The sequence below is a fragment of the Lepidochelys kempii genome, chromosome 6 (genome assembly GCF_965140285.1).
Source record: "Lepidochelys kempii isolate rLepKem1 chromosome 6, rLepKem1.hap1, whole genome shotgun sequence".
Lineage (NCBI taxonomy): Eukaryota > Metazoa > Chordata > Testudines > Cheloniidae > Lepidochelys > Lepidochelys kempii.
In genome coordinates, this window is record NC_136385.1 from 114,733,327 (window position 1) to 114,756,561 (window position 23,235).

A 23,235-nucleotide genomic window follows, 5' to 3' on the forward strand; every position below is an offset into this window, starting at 1 on the left:
GACTTTTCACTAAGCATGGAGTTGCCTGATCCCTTATAGGCATCTTAAGTTGGGCAACCAAAAATGAATGTATCCAAAACCACTAGTCCTTTTGGAAAATCTTGACCATTTTCTGTAGGCCACCAAAAAGCCATTGGACTCTGATTTTCAGATGTTTATGACAGCTCTTTAAAAGTCCTCTCTTTTCTTTTCACCTACCTTCACTTAAAGATGACCAAAAAACCCCAAAGAAACAATCTTCACTGTCTTTCCTAGATTTTGCCTGCTCTTGTGAGGGAATTATGTAACTAGTTAACTTTTAACGAGTTAAGGAACAATCCATAAAGTGACAGTGCCACTTTTTAAAAAAAATTGTGTCAGAATTGTAAATCTGCCAACTTCTAAGTAATTCTCATTACTTTAAAGATTTAGAAAACATTTTAAAAGGGGCAGACAACAGTATCTGCTTATATCTTTAATTCCTGGCTTCTACACAGACATGTTTCTTTATTTTTCTTGTAGGTGTGCCTGTATTTTTATCATAAACTGTACAGGGGAAATAGGGTGACTAAGGTGGATGCTGGGAGTTTCAATGCCTTTTCCTCACCTAACCTGTCTCCACTTGCAAATGCTGAGGTTGATATTACAAGTAAGCAATTTCATCGTTTAAACCCTGTAATTTATGACGCATGCAAAAGCACACTGCCTTCCTCAAGAGCTGTTTCAGGATTTGATCAGTACTTACACAATTGAGACACACATTTACTTAAGTATGGATGTGATTTAAAAGCGTTGTGTTATGCCGTTTGTGTCTTGACACTGCTCCATGTGCCCTAGAAGCCGTTAAAATTATAGTTGTATAAGGTATAAGAATCAGCGATTAAACAGCAGGTAGATTTTGTACAGTACTCTATTATACACAGACATTGATTCTTACTAAATATCCAGATTCTTGGGAGGGAAGCATTTTGGGAATATGCCCTTCTGCCACGAAAATGCTTGGTCTGGGGATAAAATAAGTTAGGGAAAAATGAAAAAACAAAGTGGTTTAATCTCTTTAATGATTACACTGGATCCTGAAATAAGGCACCGCAGGTGGGGCAGCATCTGTACACTTTCTGACAGATCGTTCATGTCTGCACTTTGGTTCGTAGTCATTTGGTAAGGCGCTTTATTAGGTGCTCCAGAAACTAAGATCCTTTTAAATCAGAGGGACACTGTTAATGTTGTTAGGTCTAAAATTTGATCTTTCTTCCTAATTTATTTAGATGTTAGGCAATCTGGATGTGTGTTCCTGTTTTTTTGTTTGTTTGTTTGTTTTTGTTTTTTAATTATTAAAAAAAATACACAAGGATTTCAGTACCAGTATGCAAAGTTACTGTCGCAAATGATTGTATATATGTGATGGATGAAGTTCCTTTTTGGTGAAGAAACTTATTTAAAACGTCAAGGTGTCAAGGGGTTGCTACAAACCTTGACTAAGATATATGTCATACTCTGAAAATTATCTGTTAGTGCCAGTGTCCAGCTAATTTAAAAAATATACCTGGGGGGTAGAAGTGGTGCAGGGGATGGATGCACTAACCTTTCACTTCCTTCCCTCATTTCTGAGTTAAGTTTCAGGCTAGTCCCTAGTGGATGTCCACCTAACTTGAAAAACCCTTTCCTGTTAGTGTTGTTGAAAAGACTGGTACTGTGACCAAAACATTAGATTAGAATTTGGAAGATCTGAGTTCTATTCCTGGCTGTGCCACAGGATTTCTGTGTAACCTTAAGAGGTCTCTGTCCTCAGTTGAAAATGTAAGCTTATAATACTTCTCTACCTCAGAATGCTCTTGTAAGGATAATTCCATTAATGTTTGCACAGATACTATGATGATGAGCACTGTTAAAAAAAATCCTAACTTTAATATATTTTAATTTTTTTCAAATAATTGACAGTCCATTCAGCCACATTCCAAGATTGGAATAGTAGGTTTGTGTCTCTCAGAACTGAGGTACATCTTGTGAGATTCCCCACAATAATTGCCTTCAGAACATCTGGGAGATAAAGGGAATCTCTTTCTTACTATAGCTATTTAGTTAACATTAACTCAGGCAAATAAATGACGTGTGCAGTTAAGGAAAAAATACAGCTATTTAATGTATTAGGTTAACCAGAACACTTTCCTTCGTACTATTTCTGTATGCTAGGATGAGTTGTCTTGAATTTTTCTCTGAATTTTTATAAACTGGGACAAATGACATTATAAATATTCAGATTTCTGAATGATCAATAATGGAATCAAGCTTTATGTAAATTCCTTCTTGGGTTCAAATGATCTGCTTTATGAGTACCTGTTTTTGTAGTAGAAAAACGATAAAGCTATCAGTTACTTTTCCTGGCCATAATGTCCCATTAAATTTTAAGCAGAACTCCCCCATTGAAATCAATGGGGAGTTTTGCTTAAAAATTGATGGCATGAATTGCCCCATTATTACTATTTGTTTCAATTTATTGCACTGTTAGTGTAGTGTCACTTGTCCAAAGTGGAAGTGTCAGTACTGAATGATTGTTTCATTTTGGAAAAACATAGTTCACAGAATACAGACAGTAACTATAACCAGTGCAGCTTTACTCTGTCTAAAATAAATTGTTTGAAACATGGTTATTTTCCCTGAGTGCACTCTTAGAATCCTCATCAGAAGCTCTGGTGGAGAAAAGGAACCATTTGGGGCTTTTAAAAACAAAACAAACCAACCCAGCTATTTTTAACCTCTCAAATTGCTTGTGTACATTGTCTTCCTTCACTTTTTTCAGACAAATCCATTTCTTTTGCTGCTTCAGTATGCTGCCAATCTGCTCTCAGTTCCAGAAGGAGATATAGGCAGTCTACAGAGACTTTCCTCTGAGAATCCAGCTCCACAGGTCTACAAACTGGAAGACAGGCTGGGCTTGGAAGGTGTGAGAGACAGACTAGGCGGAGCTGATTATCTGTTTCCAGCAAGAGAATGGAAGGTGGGAGTATAATGAGACCAGAGCCCACTGTGACTGATTAATTGGTGCAGAAGGACGAGGTGGAGAGTTACTGCTGGCGGTTAGAGAGCTATGGTATGCTGTATCTGTCTCAGCACCAAAGAGTGAGGCAGAATAGAGAAGGATAGTCTGCACTCTGCATCTGCAGCAGCCTCTTCACCTCCAGTTGCTCCTCTCATTTATTTCCCCCCATTGGTCCATGCTCCAACTGATCAGTCCTTGTGGTTGGTTTCTGACCTCATCAATCCTCTTTTCCTTTAATGCCCCTGGTCAATATTTAGAAGTTTCCTGTGGCTTTGTCAGCACCTTCCTTCAGTCCCTCCCATTGTCCATCTCTGGACCCACTGGCTATATCAACTTCCCCAAAGTTTTGGCTCTGGTGAACTTGATTCTTGTAGGCAGCGGTGAAAAGATTCCAGAGTGCTGTTCATGTGAACAAGCCTCAGGAAGCTCCCATGAAATACTTACTTTAAGCTCCTGATGCAGCATAGGACAAAAAGCATTGGAATACATTGAAAATATATTTGTAATATTTTCAGTGATCAAGAATAGACCTTGACTCCAGTGGTGCCTTACAGATTTGAATGGGGCAGACAAAAAAGAAGCCCAGGCTAATTACTAACTACAGTGTATAAGGACACAGTCTCTGTGCATTTCATAACTTATTTCTCACTTCAGCTACTCTTTATTGCCTGAAAGTATCAAACTAAATTATGCTTCTTTATTCTACCTAGTTTTTCTCAGTCACACATGCATGTGGTTTATTAGCATAGGGATTCTGAGTGCTGAGGTTGTCATCATTGTGGTTTTGTTTGTTTGTTAAAGAAACATTGAAAGATTTATTCAGGAAAAATCAAGTACATAAAAAAATTGCTTGGATTTTGCAGATAGATACAACAGAGAGATACAAGAGAGAAAGTTGAGAGGATACACACTATCAAACTTAATAGCATCACTAATGTAAAAGAGAGAGGATGGTTCGTTATCATTGGCCAGGTTACTGTGTTTTGCTTGGCGGGATTAGGCAGTTCCGGTTGTATATAGTTAAAAGCCCAAGTCATTTATTTATTCATATTATCAAGGTAAATGCCAGCTCTGTACATTGAGATATTTTTTTCTTACAAATACAGACATGATTATTGTTGTAATGAATATTTAGTTGGGATAGACTCCTTTCAAAGGTGTGTATCAATTATGACAAATTATTGCCAGAAAAAGGCGGCTGTATTTTTAGTCTTGCTTTCCACCTTTAAGAACCATCCATAAGTTGGTTTGTGCTCTCCACCCATTGGCTGTCACCCTGAATTCTCGTGAACACTGGTGTAGCTTATATAATGGTACGACTTGCCTGTCACTTTGCAGAGAAGGGTGAGAAGAAAGTGCTGCTGTTTTACTGGAGCTTTCAATCATTAAAAGCTGTATTTCTTGTTTGATTTCATAACTTTGAGTTCAGTCACCACACCTTAGGGAGGTGTCACTTTTAAAGCTACTGTACTTCTATAATAAATGAGTTTAAACCTGTATTGTGGCTTTTGTGTATGTGTTGCCTAACAAAAGTTTGCTGCTTTCTAGAATGTGTTGTATTAGTTTGATTTCTTTCCCTCTGTCCTGATGTATGGTCTTGTCTTTATTAGATTAGACCGAAAGAGACAAGACTTTCACTATCTGATACTTCTGTAAAGGGAAAAGAGGTTTTCACTTACCTTCCAGGATCTATGACCCTGGAACCTTCCACATTCTTACTCCTTTCTATTCAGTAATTCTAAACCTTTCAAGTGAACAACATCCTCAGTACAGACATTGTGACATCCTATCTCGGATATCTCAGATATTACACCTTGTGGGATATAAAACACAAATTTAAAGTCTGCACAATATACTAAACCAACCTCTTCATATTTCTACTGGATTGTATGGTAACGGTGGTGTCATAGTCTGGTTTGTGCTGAGGCTTAACAGTGGAACAGAAGCTAGCCAGACTTCCGGGCACCACCCCTCTTCTGTCCCTCAACCTCTCCTCCAAAAACAGTTTAGCATACAGTTATGTATGAAGGTCAAAACTTTCAAACTTGGCTGCTTAAAATTAGACTCCTCAAAAAGTGGCCTGATTATTTCAGAAAGGTCTGAAGTCAAAGGGAATTGTGAATGCTTGGCACATTTGAAAGTCAGACCACATTTGTAGGTGTCTAATTTTTGGCACCCGATTTTGAAAACCTTTAAGGTTTACAACTTTTGTTTTTATATCTCATATGCTTTGGCCTGTTTGCCTTCCTGCCCCAGGCCATGTTGGACATTTAGTACACTAAAATATAATTACCTAACTTTTAAAATAGTATACATCCTCTTTAGGGGCTTGCCTGTTTCTGAGAAAGATGAGTAATGTGCTATCTTTGTTCCTAAAATAATCAGCTTTGTACTCAAATTTACATAATGCAGAGGAGTATGTATTCTACATCAGTTGAAAGCTTTTTTTTTACAAGCATAGCCCATCCAAGTCAGAACAGGTTGCTCGTTATCTGTTGCAATGTGCCAAAAGCTCAGTGAATAACTTCACTAGTTATTCAGTTCATCATATAGGATTCCATCAAGTATTATTCTGAACACAGAAAGGTAGAATTTCTCATACTTCATCCGCCTATCCATAAGCTTCCTTACTTCATATTGGCAGTTCTTAAGATTATTTTCATCAAACAATCCATACAACCTGATATAGCTGCAGAAGTTGTGGGATAGCGTGTTCATCCAACAGAATGACATAAATTGAGCCATTATATGGAAAATTTCTCCATTCCTTGGATGTTGTATATGGTAACACAAACAGTGCAAAAGAATTACTGAATGAGTTTGTGTACAGCTCTCTGCCTGATTTGAAATGGCTCAAAACAAGCCTTAGCTGGACATGGAAGGATTTTACACTTTTGTTTGTTTGAGAACTAATCCGGCTCAGTTGGACTGATTAGCTAGGAAGCCAGAGCAGAATGTATGAGTGGTGGTAATTGCAGGATGGAAAAATGTCATTTGTAAAGACAATTGCTACTCTTATCCCTGAAGTCATGATCTGCATTAAGCAGATCGACAAAACTCTTGGTGTGGGGAATAATGCTAACTAGAGGAAAGTTTTCTGGCTATATTAATTTATTTAAAATAGATATCTCTTCTGGGCTAAGTTACTTTCCTCCATTAATGCTGTAACATTTTGAACACAGAGCATTATTCAGTAGAGCGCATTTTCAGACATATGTTCAGAAAATATAAGGTAAACATTAGACCTATCCTGGTTATCTCAGCTTTAGTCTTCTTATCTTGGCACGGATCTCTAATGAGAGATGATTTAATCTTATTTTGGCAAAGTTAACCAGGATAGGTCTAATTCACTCGTAAGTACACTGATAGTTTCCAAAGTAGGTAACATACATTCTGAAGGATATCTCAGCAAAGTCTAATCTTTGACTGATATGGAAGAAAATAAGCTTTCATGTCCTTTAGGTGACACTGGCTTTGAGTGTAGATGAGACTGTTGGTTTTTTAAAAAAACCCTCGTTGCAGGGGAAAAAGAGAAGTGAGGATTCTTGGGCATCTTCGTAAATAACGCTGCTGCTCTTTCTCCTCCCACCTATGAGTATGATGAACAGGGCTTGAAAAATTTCTTTAACACCACTAGCCTGGACAGCCTACTGGCCTGGGTGAGTGAGATTACTACTGCTTCAGCCCTCAAGGCCCTACTCCAAGCCACACCTACCAATAACTTTGTCCCAGTAAATTCTTCCTTGCTAAATAGAGTCAAGGGGTTGGAATCAAACTATGGGAGACTGAGTGATGGGGATTTACAAGTCTAGTTAATGTTTCGGTACAGTTCGTCACAGGCACATATAAGAGTTTCCCTTGACAGAATCCCAGAAAGAAGCTTTTGTTTGGGATATGCGTTATAACAGCTTCCAGATGGCTTCTTTTGTTGCAGCTTCTTTTGTAAACCTTGTAGGCCACTTTTCCCCTGTTTTATTTAAACCCTAAGAGTACTTCAGCTATTCTGTATATGAAGAGGAAGCCATGCTGGATGCAGGAAGGGGAACAGTTGGAACGTTGTGGGAGACAGAATCTTAAACCAGTGTAAAATGGTATAAAAGTGAGGCGAATAAGTGAAGCTCGCTATTATCATCAAATACTGGCTTGCTGCAGTAGAGTTGATCCATCTTCAAAGGCTAGGTATCATGGTCTGTAGGGCTATTACGGTGGAATGCTTTTCGCTGCTGATTTAGGATCCTGCTTTGCAGCTGAAGTTTTATCAAACACAGTGTTTTTCAGATTATAGAAAGCATTTGCACGTTACATGATTGAACATATAGATGTGATTCATTTGAGCCATTAGGACTTGATTAACACTAAGCATCTGAGCATACATCCAGTGCCTTCTGTCTTTCTGCTATTAATTTTACTTTAGTCCATGGACCCTTCCTCTGCCCTGCTGCAGGAATTAAATTTTGTAGCTATACGTGCTCAGGTTGAATCTGCACATACATCCCACTGCTCTCTCTCATCCTCAGCAGAGTGGGGATCCATTTGCTCATGAGTGGCTGATTCTTTCACCGTCATGAATATCACTTTCAATCTGTTTCACAATGTATGAGTAAAAACATTTATCCATATAATCCCCTTGTTTGTTTTTTCTGTAAGCGCTGTGCTGAGACCCTTGTGACGTTTCTGCTATCTTACTTGCCAGGCATGGGATAGTGTTCATAATAACTTTATGCTTGTAGATGATATCAGATATGTATAGCCTGTCTTGATTGTTAGAAACCTGTCTTGTCCTAGCATCAATGAGGGGAAAATTGTTTTACTGGGATTTGGAAGGAGGCTTTTAAATATATTTTGGATATTCTTGAAAGCAGCTGTGACTATTGATTGCAAGAAATCGGGATAGTAGCTGAATGTTTTCAGGAGTGACTAATACCTTACAAGACACAGGACAAGTCTATAATAATATGTATCCTAATTTTTTATCTGTCCTTGCAGCCTAGAGGCTTCTCCATAAGTGAAAAGAAACAGCTTGTTTTCCATTGTGAGCTAAGTTTTACAGCATGGCCTGTGCTTTTCGTGAAATATGGTACTTGAAGCCATGGGTGGTTGTATGCCAGTGTACTACTGGTGGAATTCTGCACTACTGCACATGCGCAGAATTCATCGCCCCTGCAGATTTCTTTGTTTTCCCTCAGAAAATGACTTTCTGATGGGGAAGCAAAGGGAAGCCATAAGTGTAGTCATGAGACCCTCCCCAGCAGTATGTTTTGGGTGCCTAGGGCAGCCGGTGGAGAGGTAAATCACTGTGGGGCAGGGGGCGGGACTGGGGAAGACCCGGCTGGTGGCTCCTACCTGTGCTGGGTTCAACTCCTAGTCCCGGCTGGGCAGGGGAGGATGGGACTTCCTCTTCCCCTGCACGGCATCCAGGGCCAGGTCAGACCCACCCCCAGATTTCTCCCTAGGCTGCAAGAAGCTCTGCAAATTCCCTACCCATTGCTCCTCAGCTGCAGGGGGAAGGATCACTGTACAAGGAGCTGCTCCTCCATCCGCCCAACCCCCGTGCTTCTATACCGCACGCCCATACACAGACCCTCCTGCTGAGCCTCACCCCACCCACATCCAGACCCTCCTACCAAGCACCACTCCCCCTGCACCACCCCAAGGAGCCACCCGCACCTGGATCCCCACTCTATGGTGCCTCAACTAGCGGTGCACCTGGATCCCCACCCCCCAGCATCTGGACCCCCACACTGAACCCCCCACACCCAGACCCTCCTGCCAAACTCTATTCCCCCCCACACACATCCTGCCCAGCTGAGCCCCAACCACCTTCACCTGGACCCCCCTGCAGAGTCCTATTACTGTTGCACCCAGAACCCCCCAACAAGCCCCTGTGCATCCAGATCACTGCCTGCACCCAGATTGCCCCACACAGAACCCTCTCCACCCACACCTGGATCCCCCCACACTAAGCTCCTCCACACTTGGATCCTGCCGGGCTGAACCTGCCTGCCCACATCTGGTGCACCTGACACAGAAGAGCAGGGCCCTGGGGTGTTTCTAGGGCAGGCTTGGTCCTTGCACTGTGTCAGGGTTGGATGCAGCCTCACTGCTGAGCCATGTCCTGGGTGTGGGGGGAAGCTGCTGAGTGATCGCCTACCTCTGTGCAGCCAATGGTCTGTACTCCCCAATGCCATGGTGGAGCCTCAACATTTATTTGACAAAAAACATTTGCAGAATTTTAAAATATTATGCACAGAATTTTTGGCACAGAATTTTTAATTTTTTGGCGCAGAATGCTCTCAAGAGTATTGCCAAAGCCCCTTCTACAAGTTGTCAGTTATTGACATTTCTCTCTTGCATTGGAGTAGTAAACTTTTTGAAATCCATAATGCATGATTTGGCTTTTAATAATAGAACACAAACAGACTATTAAACAGCTGGCATCTGGCTTTAAATATATAATCACAGTTAACTGAATCCTTGCTATTTTATTTAATCATTAGTAACTACATTATAAGGTCTGGAGATGATTAGTGGCAACAGTAACAACATCTGTCTTTAATATGACATTCAGAATTCGTGTCACATCTTTCATATTTGAGAAGATGTATTATCAGCAGGACAGTGGGGTGGGAATAGGTATTGTTTCATATTCTCTGTGTATATATAAAGCCTGCTGCAGTTTCCACGATATGCATCTGAGGAAGTGAGCTGTAGCTCACGAAAGCTCATGCTCAAATAAATTGGTTAGTCTCTAAGGTGCCACAAGTCCTCCTTTTCTTTTTTCTGACTTAGAGTACTTGTTGGTATAATTCCAATTACAAAGTAATGAAGTCCTGATTAGAATGTGTGAAAAATACATGTTTCATTTACGTTAGACCTTCTTCATACCATTCTGTTGCCCCCAAACCTTCCGAGTATTCTAAACAGGTGAAGGTAGAGGGAGGGTAGTTTATAACAGGGGATAGTAATGATGGCATAGGTGTAAGTGTATTATTACTCAAGCACTTTGCACAATCACTGAATTAACTTTACATTTTCAGAAGATAGTATTAGAATGTATTGTCAACTTCTTTTAACAGCAGATCATGCTGTTCATTAGTAAGGACCAAACAGATACACTTGCATTTAACATTTCTTGTCTTAAATTAGTATTTTATAACCAAGCTGCTGTATTAAAAAAAATCTCTCCTGGGGGAGTAATAATGTGGAAACTTTGCTGCTGAATAATATTGATTTTTTGCTGGAGATCTAAATTATTTGGAATTTTTAAAATATAAATATTTTAAAATATAGCATGTTAAGGCCTGACCTAATGGTTCCTTTAGATGATGTTGAAATATAGGATCATAATAAACACAGTGAGTGAGATCAGCTATTTTTGCTACTCTTGATTATCACTTCACTTCTCCTTTTTAATTTTTTTTTGTATGAAGGTCATATTAATGAATTATAGTACAGACTTTAAAAATAAGGAAGTGTGAGGTACTACAAATACACTTGATATAATGTTGTGAAGTTTAATTAAATGAGCAGTGAGACTTCTCTTTCTTTATGGTGTTCTATTTCTCTTTACCAGTTAACTGGGAGACAGTGTGGAGAGCCAACACCACAAAGAAGTTTAAGGTCCACACTAACATGAACAGGAATGTTGGGCTGCTGCGAATCTTCCCAGGAATTAATGCTGCCACTGTAAGTATTTTGTTTTTAATTGTTGAAATGGTAGAGAGAGTATCCAAACTCATGGCTGCTTGGTCTAACAGAGCTGCAGTGACGCAATATCTGTTGTTATAGATGGAAAAACTGATAAGATCTTTTTGTAAAGGGAAATCATGCCTCACCAATCTACTAGAATTCTTTGAGGGGGGGCAACAAGCATGTGGAAAAGGGTGATCAAGGTCCCTCACCAAAGGCTCTTAAGCAAAGTAAGCTGTCATGGGATAAAAGGGAAGGTACTCTTGTGGATCAGTAAGTGGTTAAAAGATAGGAAACAAAGAGTAGGAATAAATGGCCAGTTTTCAGAATGGAGAGAGGTAAATAGTGGGGTCCCCGGGGATCTGTACTGGAACCAGTACTGTTCACATAATCATCAGTGATCTGGAAAAAGGGGTAAATAATGAGGTGGCAAAATTTGCAGATGATACAAAACTACTCAAGATAGTTAAGTCAAAAGCAGACTGTGAAGAGTTACAAAGGGCTGTCACAAACTGGGTGAATGGGCAAGAAAATGGCAGATGAATTTCAGTGTTGATAAATGCAAAGTAATGCTCATTGGAAAACGTAATCCAACTATACATATAAAATGAGGAGGTGTAAATTAGCTGTTATCACTCAAGAAAGAGATCTTGAAGTCTTGGATAGTTCTCCGAAAACATCCACTCAATGTGCAGCAGCAGTCAAAAAAGCTAACAATGTTGGGAATCATTAGTAAAAAAGGAATAGATAATAAGACAGAACATATCATATTGCTTCTGTATAAATCCGTGGTACGCCCACATCTTGAATACTGTGTGCAGTATTCACCCCATCTCAAAAAAAATATATTGGAATTGGAAAAGGTACAAAAAAGGACAACAAAAATGATTAGGGGTATGGAACAGTTTCCATATGAGGAGAGATTAATAAGACTGGGACTTTTCAGCTTGGAAAACATGACTAAGGGGGGATATGATAGAGGTCTATAAAGTCATGAGTGGTGTCGAGAAAGTAAATAAGAAAGTGTTATTTACTCCTTTTTCCAGAAGATGTTGTGACGGCCAAGACTATAATAGGGTTCAAAAAAGATCTAGATAAGTTCATGGAGGATAGGTCCATCTGTGGCTATTAGCCGGGATGGACAGGGATGGTGTCCTTAGCCTCTGTTTGCCAGAAGCTGGGAATGGGCAACAGGAGATGGATCACTTGATGATTACGTGTTCTGTTCATTCCCTCTGAAGCACCTGGTATTAGCCACTATCAGAAGACAGGATACTGGGTTAGATGGACCATTGGTCTGACTCAGTATGATTGTTCTTATGTTCTTAAGATTTTTAATTGTTTTGGAAACAGCCTTGAGCAATGTACCCTAAATGTGTTGATAAACATTCCTACTAGTAATATGACTGACCAGTCCTAGCATGGAAAACTATTTAGGAAGGTTTTAAAAGTACCTTTAACCTGAATCACATGGGCTTTGGAATTGATAATGTATCCCTTCCACGTGTTTGGAAGATGTATTTGACCTCTTGAGAAGCAAGTGCAAGCTAGAGTGACCAGAAGTGCCTATTTGCCATACAGTCAAGTGTATATGTATAATATACACTTTGCCAAAGGTATGCATGCATATACAATATGGGAAAATGGAGTGAGGAAATCATGCCCTTATCTACAATTCATGCTTCTTCCTGCAACTGGTTTAAGGGTTCAGGGCTCTGATCCTGTTCTATGATGTGCTAATGTGAACTCCTGCACCCCTGAGAACACCTGGAGCCCTATTGATAACAATGGGATTCCACAGAGGCCAATGCTAGGAGGTTGCTTTGCAGAATTGGGGTCTTACATGGTATGGGCTAGATTCACGAGAGGAAGTTAGGTGCCTAACTGCTATTTTAGGCACCTCCATTCAACATTTAGGTGCCACTGACATTCACAACCCCCCGTTCAGGTCCACCTAACCCTGTAGGTGCCTAAAGTCCTTAAAGCACCTAAGATCCCACCTTAAAGTTCTCTAGCTGCCTAAATGTCTGCTGACGGGCATACATAAAGCCACCTAAGTCCTGACGCCACTGAGCAGCTTTGTGCCTAACTCACCCCTGGGCCCTGGCAGGATTCACAAACTAGGCATTTCCCTGGCCTATCTTGCCCGTGGGGCCAAATCCAGTAGGTGTATAGAGAGGCCAACTAAAAGCACCTGACCAGATCAGGCCCTACACAAAATGTGGTGAAGTGGTGCCCCCCACCCTCCCTTATATACTCAATCGCCCAGTGGTTAGAGCACTCATCAAGGATGTGGGGCATGGGAGTTCAAATCCCTCCTCCTCCTGATCTTAGACCAGGGTCTTGAACCCAGGTCTTCCACATCTCAGATGAGTGCCCCAACACTTACTAGCCACGAGTCAGAGGGTATTTTGGGATAGGTCTGTCTCTCCTGTCTGAAGCTCTTTCACTTTGCATGAAATATGTAGGGCTTGTCTATACAGAAAGTTAGTGTGTGGCAAACTGAGGTGTAAATCTACAAGTGTTCTGATGTGCCGTGTGCAAACTGGCCATGTGGATCTTGGGGCTGCATACTAAAAATTCCATAGTGTATTTTGACCTACTGATGTGTCCACTAGGCAGAAGGGTGCCTAAAAGTAAGGGGTTGCAGAGTTCAGTATTGAAGCGCCTGTGTGTCTGTTTTTGAAGTTCCGCCAACCTGAGTTTTTATTTTTCTCATGGCCATTGTCAGCTTAAATTGCATCCAGTAGCTTAAGCAGAAATTCCTCAATTATACTAGTCTTTTTTTTTTTTTGGTGAATCTGAACAGATGGAAATGCAGTCAGGTGGTAGATTTGTAATAAAACTCCAACTGTATAGTTCGCCTCATAGGTGACTGTAATGTATTGCAAGTAGTTTATGTGGTCAACAAAGAAATATCTAAGTTGTCTAAAATAATTTCACTAGATGGCTACTTACATTGATGAGATACGTTAGCTGCGTAGTTACCAATTGGACCACAAAAAACTACTTCTCTCTCCCCTCGACCCTTCAATTAAATGAACTGTCTCTTGAATTTAAATTAATTCCTGCAGGCTTCATTATGATTTTGTTTTCTAATGTTTGGAAGGCATATGTACTAAACATGGTAGATTTTATCATTGTGGTTCAAATGTATCAAGTAAGAATTCTGTGAATACGTTGTTCCATTTATGAATATTTCTGTATTTACAAGTAATACATTTACGTTTATCAAATAGTGTTCTGTCATCATGCAATTGCATAGCTTATGTAAGAGAGATAAGATGGGTGAGGGTAATACCTTTTATTGGATCAATTTTTATTGGTGAAAGGGACCAGCTTTTGAGCTCACTCAGAGCTTGAAAGCTTGCATCTTTCCCCAGCAGAAGTTGATCCAAGAAAATATATTACCTTCACCCACCTTGTCTCTCTAATATCCTGGCACTGACATGGCTACACTACTGCAAAAACCTATGTAATATATTTAAGTAATAGCTTACCATCCTTTTCTCCCTAATGTCATTTTAATCAGCCCTTCCTGTAGAAAATTGCCATTATTTTAAAATATATGCCTCTGGGATTTTCATAGGAGTCTAAAGAAATTGTTTCCCAACTCCCATAGCCTTCTTTTTGAAAACCCCAGCCTTATTTTATAGAAATGATCATCACAAATGGCCAGTGTAGATGAAGGACTTTTATTTTGGGGGAGGGATAGCTCAGTGGTTTGAGCATTGGCCTGCTAAACCCAGGGTTGTGAGCTCAATCCTTGAGGGAGCCATTTAGGGATCTGGGGCAAAAATTGGGTATTAGTCCTGCTTTTGAGCAGGGGGTTGGACTAGATGATCTCCTGAGGTCCCTTCCAACCCTGATATTCTATGATTATTTGTAAGACTCTGATTCCTGCGTGAGACATAATGGCATTTTAACTAAACACTTCTTCATGCACCTCTTATTGAGGGAACTTGTTTGAAAGTATCATGTGATTATTAGTAATCATGACATCACAAGGGTGCCCTTGCCTTGGAAAGCCGTGTGTCAGAAGTGGTATGAAAATAGTTTTTCTAGTTGTGCAATTTGTATAGGCCGCACCCTTATTTATTAGTTGACAACTTCACAAGTGTAAAACATGCCCTTGTGATCGTGAGGTTTCATTTTTGCAATTCATTTCTGCGTAGGGGTTCGAAGAGAGTTCTTTTTCCCCCCTCTCTGCAATTAGTTCAGTATTCAACTACATATTTCCTCACTGGCTTGAGAAACTCTAATCAAATTAAGTGTTTACTCTGTAAATGTTTTTATATTGACTCCTGTTTTGTAGTGATTGACTTTAAAGCTTTGAATATGGTTAATATGTTTGTGCTACTGTATGGAACCTTGGTGGGGATACTGTCTATAAATGCTGTCAATCATGGTAGCAAGAAGTTTAATTCCTTTTTTTTAGCTCGTGAGTGCCATCCACTGCTTTTGAAAGATCTTTTGAAAAATATGTATGCGGGAGAAAGGGCTTGCTAATCAAATTATATAGCATTAAAGACATGGAGTTGTAATATTTTAACACCTTATTTTAAATAGGTGAAGGCATTTCTTCACGCTCCAATGGAGGGCATTGTACTTGAAACGTACGGAACTGGTAATGCACCAAATAATCGAGAAGATTTGCTAGAAGAACTAAGGAAAGCAACAGAACGAAAAGTAGTGATTCTTAATTGTACCCAGTGCTTACGCGGGAGTGTTGCTGCAGTCTATGCAACTGGACAGGTGAGGGAAATGCAGCAATTTCTGATTGCAATGTTATGTAAAAGAAAGTTTCACTGATGTGATTGGCTGTATGTTTAATGTGCTAGAAAACAAACATCTAGCTACAGGAAGATATTGTCTATAAAACAGCCATATTAGATTAGTTTTTAAATGGTTCAAGCTGATCTGCAAACAAGATTTTTAAAAAGCCCTTTATTCTAGACTGAATTCTGTAATTAGCTAGACCTGATCCCAGTTTACTGATTGATGGCTTCTGCTATGTGTGTGACACCCCAGCATCCATCTGCAAAATACTGTTGATGTCAATCCCAAAACTACTCCAGTGAGCGTGGAACTGGCTCACGGGGCAGACCAGTCAAGTAATGTCTTTTCAAGTTTGCAGTTACTTTAATAGTTACAAAATAAGGGCATTCAGTAAGGTGGCAAACTTCCGAAATATTCTAAACCTCATTGCTTACTTGACCCTCAAGACTCCCATTAGGCTATCTTCATGTGCCAATGAGTTCAGCAGTATAGTATGTACTGGGATGGCCCTCTGAATGGAGGCCAGTAGTCTGTGACTTCTGGAGATCTGAAAGCAGGTGTAGGCTAGTTTAAAGCAAATTTATATGCAGACACTGACATTCTTGGTATTCAGGGTATTCAGCATACTTTAAAAGAGTTTTCCTAAACTTATTTGCAATTCACAACCTTTTTGGTTAGTCAAAATATTGGTAGGACTAATGAGCCTCACAGACCCGACCAGTGTTCATAACCTGTGTGATAATTCTGAATTGTGGAAGGAAAGTTCATTTGTCTTGCTTAACTTTCCTCCTATTTCCTAGCCTATGCCTGCTTTCAGATCTCCATTGACTATTCAATGGCTAACCTTTTTAATAGTATGCCTTGTTTATAAATATCACTTCTTTGTACAGTTGGACTGAACTATTATTGTTTCTTATATATGGGATAGCTCAGTGGTTTGAGCATCGGCCTGCTAAACCCAGGGTTGTGAGTTCAATCCTTGAGGGGGCCATTTAGGGATCTGGGGCAAAAATTGGGGATTGGTCCTGCTTTGAGCAGGGGGTTGGACTAGATGACCTCCTGAGGTCCCTTCCAACCCTGAGATTCTATGAAATATTTTGATGCAGCTTTATTTATTTTTTGTTTCAACAACTTTTCTTAAACCTAATATATAACTGAGGAAAAAAGGAAACATAAATTGCGACATTACCCAGGGTACAATCTGGACTGTTGAACAGCTGTATCCCCTCAATTCTCCAAACAGGGTTTTACACCAGCCTTTTACACGGCTTTGCTGTGAGAGCAATCACTCCTGGTCTGCTCTCACACAGCCTCCAGCATGTAAATTACTCCGAGCTATACTATCTGAGTGCTATTGCCAGCCACTCTTGAATTACACTGTAGAGCAACACCAGCAAACTTCCAGTCCTAGACTGCCCCCAGAAATGTGCATCTTGGATTGCCCAGCCCTCTGCTGGACAATACAAACTCACATAAAGCCCGTAATTTTATTAATAGAAAATGATATGCTTAAATCCTGTTATCTCAAGTGAAGTGTCCCAAACACTTCAATCCAAGCACACCGGTTTAGATAAAACAAGTTTCTTAACTACAGAAAGATAGATTTTACATGATTACAAGTAATGAGGCATAACATTGATGTTTTGGGCTAACATCAATTGGGAATTTAGAGGGATTGCTTTGACCATCATGGAGCTCCCATACATTTTGGTTAATGCAAAAATATATGGAGAATGAAAAAAGCAATCGATAAACAACTGAATGTAAAAATGTTTAGAATGTAAAGTTTGTTCACTAAATAATCCCAAGATACCCGAAATGGCAAAATTTCATGAGAAAAAAATCTAATTTACTATATGACATTCTGCTTCAACAAAAATGTGTATGGGGTGGGGGGGAACAATTTTTTCCCTATATTTTGGCTGAAAAATTCTCCGTAAGTAGAGCACCTCTGCAAATGAGTTCTTGTGTTTGAGCCAAAGTGCTGTTTTCGTAATTTGACTCAAGTCATTAGCATTCCCCCTTCTTATTAAACCTTTATAGGGTTATTTAGTCACTTTCAGTCACTTGTTAATTCCTGGGTCCCAGCTTTTCAACGTGGTGCATGTATTATGTGGCTTCACCAACTTCCACTGATGGAGGCTATACCCTATTTATATTGGTATCTGTACAGGAGAACTTTGCCAACATGTACAGAGCCACGATGTGTTCTGGCTGAATTCTACATAATTTATTTAATGCTGGTTTTTCACTGCCGTTCCCTTTTCAGAGTAACAGCTCTGTGGAGGAAACATGTTGGCTGAGTTCTGGAAATTTACTATAATATTAATTTCTTTCAAAAAAGCTTATATTAAATTTTTTATATTTAAAAAAAAGGTAAAAAACATTTTGTCTGGCTGGTAATAATGTTACCTTCACTACATATGGCATTATCCTGTCATTTGTACATATTTTAGCTAGTCAGGTGATTTAGTGATTAAACAATCACAGTTCATCTCAAACTCTTTTAATTAACTGAATATCTGGACTCTGATCCACCTCCTCAGCACAGATTATAATTGAGGGGTCTATGTGGTGATAGGAAGTGGGGGAAATCACTTCCCCTCCTATCCAGACCATGAAAAAGCCTTAGCTGTTCTTTGGCTGAAAACACTGTGTAACTTTCCAGCACAGAAGGAAGTTTTAAATGGTACATAAAGATCTTAAGGAAACCTCATTTGTCTTCACTCCATGGTTGGTATGCTCTGTAAATGTACATACTGAAGGTAGGTCAATTTGGTTTTGCTTTTGCATTGGTTCAATCATTAGTTAATTGCTGAATTGTATAGGGAAAGCAATCTTTCTGTAGCAAGCGCTATTTGGTTTTTGCCAGAACTGTAATTATTCAGTCTAGTCTCATATCCTAAATCATACACAGGTAATGCAGCTTAGAATGGTCTGACAACACCCGCATTGGTAGCACACTGCAGTACTGAAATACATCCAGGGAAATACCACATAATAAATTGGTCAATATGTTTGTGGGAAAACAACATATTTGGCAAATTTAAAAACACCACTGATTTTAAAAATTAGTAACTACAGCTTTATAATAAGGGCTAATCTAACAACTGTTTACGTAGTTAATACACACCCATAACCTCTTCCTTTTCGGATAAAGAATTGGTCATTCTGGGTCTTTAGTAATCCCCTGTGCATCAATACTGTATAGAAGTGTTTCTGAATACTACACTAATTAAGTTAAAGTTTCTTTTCATTCACAGACCCTCACTGCTGTAGGAGTAATTCCAGGGGGTGATATGACACCGGAAGCAGCCCTAGCTAAACTCTCATACACATTGAGCAAAAGCCATCTTAGCTGGGAGGAGAAGAAGGAGGTAAATATTTCACTGTTAGTTTAGTAGACTTTTAATAGTGGTTGGTTTTTTAAATCAAATTTTTTAATGTTTACTGCACTGACTTCTGTCTAGTAAAATTATTTGACTTTTTATGTTAATTTTTGAGTATTTGCTTCCACTGTCTAATGTGAAGGCATCACACCCTCTTACTTTATGCAAAATAATGTTGTTATAGAACTATGAAAATAGGTAGATTTGAGGGGGGAAGAAAATCCTCAGACCTCTACATAGAGGTCAGTTGAAAACCAACACCGATATTTAAAACTTCTGCTTTTAAATTCAGCAGTGGATCTGTCCTGCAGCTTCAGCACAGACTCCAAATAAATAATGTACAAACTGAAACTGAGAATGGAGGTGAAATCCAGGCTCCATTGAAGTCAATGGAAATTTTGTCCCTGATTTCAGTGGAGCCTAGATTTCACCCAGGGTTTATATTTGAGTCTTCATGTAGTAACTGGTGCATCTTATTATGCTTGTCACTTTATTTGAAGTCTGTGAGTCTTGAGTGTCAATGTTAGATGTAATTTTGTTAAGATGAAAAGATTTGTATTGAGTATGTTCTTTAAGCACAGACCATTTCTCCGCGTCCCTGACTCTCAAGTGTTTATTAATTGACTATATATTTATAATTACTAGTTAATGACAGATTCTTTTTGGTTAATTAATGTCTTAGGTGTTGGGAAATAGAGAGAGTTAATATAACATATACAAATATATAGCCCTGTGTTAAACATTCTCTTTTCGGTGGTGGAATGCTAGCAACCGTATACACTAAAACTTTTGTTTTTATATGCAGCAAAGTCATAGTCCTGATGGAGTAAAGTTGTTATCCTGATTTTTTGGATGATATCAACATGAGTCATTCTCTAGATTTAACCTATCAAACTAATGATTTTCCACTCCGTTGGATGTGCTAGGTAAAACAAAACCTGATCAGTTGTGGAAAAAAATCTATTTCAAAATCAATACCTTCAAATAATGTCTGTAAAATAAGGTATTCTATAGGATTTTCATCTATGTGCATGGGGATGGAGGGTGGTGGCGTTTCCTTTCCTTCCAGCTTTAAATTTAAATAGTCTCCTTGTAAACTTTGTAAGAGATTTACTAGCTGTCTGAATATGAAATTTTAATATTTTTAGAATGGTCAGCCGTGTCTTTTTCTTACCACTATCTAATTTAATAGTTTTTTATTTTAAACATATTCTGTGTGTGTAACTTAACAAAACTTTGTCCTGGAAAGGAGGGGGTCTCCTTGCTGTGCGAGGAGCGACTGTGCACAACATACTTCATGCAGGAACACATTCAACAAAAGGTGTAGTAGAGAATATGGCTTATCGGTATCGCACCGCCCAAGAAGCAGTGGTAGACCATATGTGACCCCACAGCAATGAATGCATAATTTCTACTTTGCCTTTTTAAAAAATGTATTTTTTTAATGAAAGCTCTTCAGTGGTGTCTTTTAGCAGGCTGACCAATCTGAATTATGTCAGCCTGCCAAATCTGAAAATTTCTATGCACCATACATAACTTCCACTGATGTGCATGTGATGGGACTCTTCCAGCAGACAGTTACAATATTGTAAGTGTTTAGGGGTGGTTTTTTTTATAAAGGGCATGCCTAGACACAGGTAAATCTGGGGCACTCTTTCTTCCCACATCACACCTTGCTTTCTTGCAAACTTGCACAGTCCTGCTTCTTAAAATTCTAATTGAGACAACTTACTGCCTAATAGTTGTGGAAGCACCTTGACGAGAGAAAGCCAGCATATAAAATCATCAAAGTTGGAGAAACCAGTGGATTTGTTAATGTTCACGATGTTCAGATTTGTTCCCTCTTTCCTCAAGCTTTTATGGAACCTTATTTCTAGGTTTAGGAGTGTCTCTATATAGGAATGCTGGAACAATTTGTATAGTGGGGGTGCTAAGAGCCGTTGAACCATTCTGTAAACCCTGTCTATAATGGTATCCACTTCAAGCCAGAGAGTGCAGCAGCACCCCTAGTTCCAGCACCTAGGTCTCTGTTCTTCTCCAGTCTTGTTTCAGAGGCTGCTTCTGAGCAGGGAGTTTCTCATTGCTGCTTGATCCTGCAAATACTAAATACATGTTTAATGTTGAAACACTGAAATCAGTGGGGCTATGCGCATGCTTAAAGTTAAGCATGTGTCTAAGGGTTTACAGAATCAGGGCCAAAGGTCCTGGTTCAAAGCCTATTAAAATTGGTATGAATCTTTCCATTGATGAACCTTTCCATTGATTGGGCTTTTGATTAAGCGGTAAGTGTGCAGTCAGTGCAGGGCATACTAGTTAAACATTGCCTTGCTTCGTTACTCCAAAACACTGGACAAAGGCAGGATCTCAGAAGGCCCAGTGCTTTTCCTAAAGTCACCACTGGTCTCCTAGTTTTATTTTCTCATTCGGTCTTTTAACTTACTGTTCGTTTAAATAGGATGCTACTTACCATGCTGGGAAATCTTGACTACTTAAACCAAACTGTTCTCACACACACCCCCACCCCAAACATCTTGCTTCGCCTTCTGGATTTTCCAGTATGTTCTGACGTTTCTCTATCTTTTGGGTTATAAACTCTTTGGAATGATCACTGTTTTTACCTTTGTGTCTTCTCCAGTGCCACTTATACTGTGCTAAGCAAATAAATAATAGGCTATAGAAAATATTAAGCAATGTCAACTGTGTTCTTATTCTATGGGGCAAAACTAATTTTTACAGTAAATTGCACTCATTTGCATTTTCTGTAACTTTCTAGCTTAGGCTAGTAAAAATTAACATCATCAATCCTTTTTTCTCTTGCTTTTTACAATGATTTGATTGTTTGCTCATTTTTCAGATGCTGAGTGAGAATCTGAGAGGAGAAATGACTGTAGTACCCACGGGAGCCAAGATCTCTCTTACAGATAGCAAGTTTATTCAAGTTATTGCCAAATCTCTAAGTGTCAGCTGCAAGGAGGTACCTACTTTAAATATTTAAAGTCAACTCATGTACAGCAGAAAATTAACTTAAACAAGTATATCTTAAAGGTGAAATACAGTGCAACGTTGAAAATGAAACACAAATTTTCTTGCTAAGTGTCCCAGCTAACCAGGCCATGGGGGGGCATTTGGTACAACAATAAGTTAAACCTTGAATTTCTTTTCTATGTCTGTAAAATTCTCTTGATTACTCCTTGGTTCACTGATGATCTAGGCTATCACAAATACTACACAGGTCATTGTCATGCATGGTACTTATGGTGTGAAAGAAAATACTAAATTATTTTGAATTTTCTACATATTTTGACAGTATGGAACAATTCAAGCACAGAGGAAAAATACTGTAATTATAAACAAAATTATAAATGACTAGTACAATGGGAGGCATTCTGTGAGTAGCTATTAATGCGGAGTCAATATTGGTCACCGTTGATTGCACAACAAATGTTCTATGGAGAACATTGCAAGACATAATTATTATGGTCTTCTCTTGGCTTGTTTTCAGGGAAGGTTTAATTTAATTTAATACCTACTCTACAGTGCATGGGGATAGGAGAGAAGGAAAAAGGGTGTGGGACTGGGGTCACATAGAGTGAGTTAAGCATAAAAGAAGTTGAAGACTAGGTTTAGAAGGTTACAAGCTCTCCTGCTCATTGAACTCATGGAATTGGCAAAAAGAACAGGAGGACTTGTGGCACCTTAGAGACTAAAAAATTTATTAGAGCATAAGCTTTCGTGGGCTACAAGAGTTTTAAAACAAACAAAAATAACCCCCCACTTATAGCAGGGACAGTGTGTTCCAGATTTTCTGGGGTCATTCTATTAGCGTCAGCGGAACTGGTTGCTGCTGTTCTTTGAATTTTAGGTCACTAAGCTCTTTATCATGCTTTATGAGATAAGATCTCGCTAATGACCCATTGAGGAGGCTTGGAATGACCCCAAATAAGACGCCAGGGCTTGGGTAAATACAGTTTTTGTACTGCTTTAACTTTATCATTTAGAAACTGTATAGTTAAATCAGTACAAACCTCTAATGTGGACACAATTATACCAGTATAAAGGTGCCTTATAGTGCTATAGCTTATAACTCTGAATGCTAGGGGTTTGTACAAACTTAACTATTTTGATTAAAAAAAAAACACACCACTACTCAAAATAATTAATTTGGAACAAAAACTGCGCATAGATCAAATCTAAGGAAGGGTACAAAGTAAAGCTATTGGACTCTTTGGCTCTTTCCTCTTTACGAAGTTGGTGTCTCCTAATAAAGTGTCTCTTGATAGTCCTATCAGAGATGAGTCAGAACCTTATTGACCACACTCATTTTAACATATGGCTTAGAGTGAAGTAGGAATGGTATGA

General features: G+C 39.1%; 1 protein-coding gene across 2 annotated transcripts in view; it reads left to right on the plus strand.

Moving 5' to 3' along the window:
- ASPG (asparaginase) overlaps nt 1–23,235 on the plus strand; it is an 83,175-nt gene that overhangs the window by 29,488 nt on the left and 30,452 nt on the right. For both annotated transcript variants that reach the window (XM_073349794.1, XM_073349796.2), the window contains exons 6-10: nt 502–628; nt 10,593–10,705; nt 15,278–15,463; nt 18,751–18,864; nt 21,731–21,850. In XM_073349794.1, the coding sequence (XP_073205895.1) occupies nt 502–628; nt 10,593–10,705; nt 15,278–15,463; nt 18,751–18,864; nt 21,731–21,850 (660 nt within the window). The remainder of the gene's footprint in view (nt 1–501; nt 629–10,592; nt 10,706–15,277; nt 15,464–18,750; nt 18,865–21,730; nt 21,851–23,235) is intronic.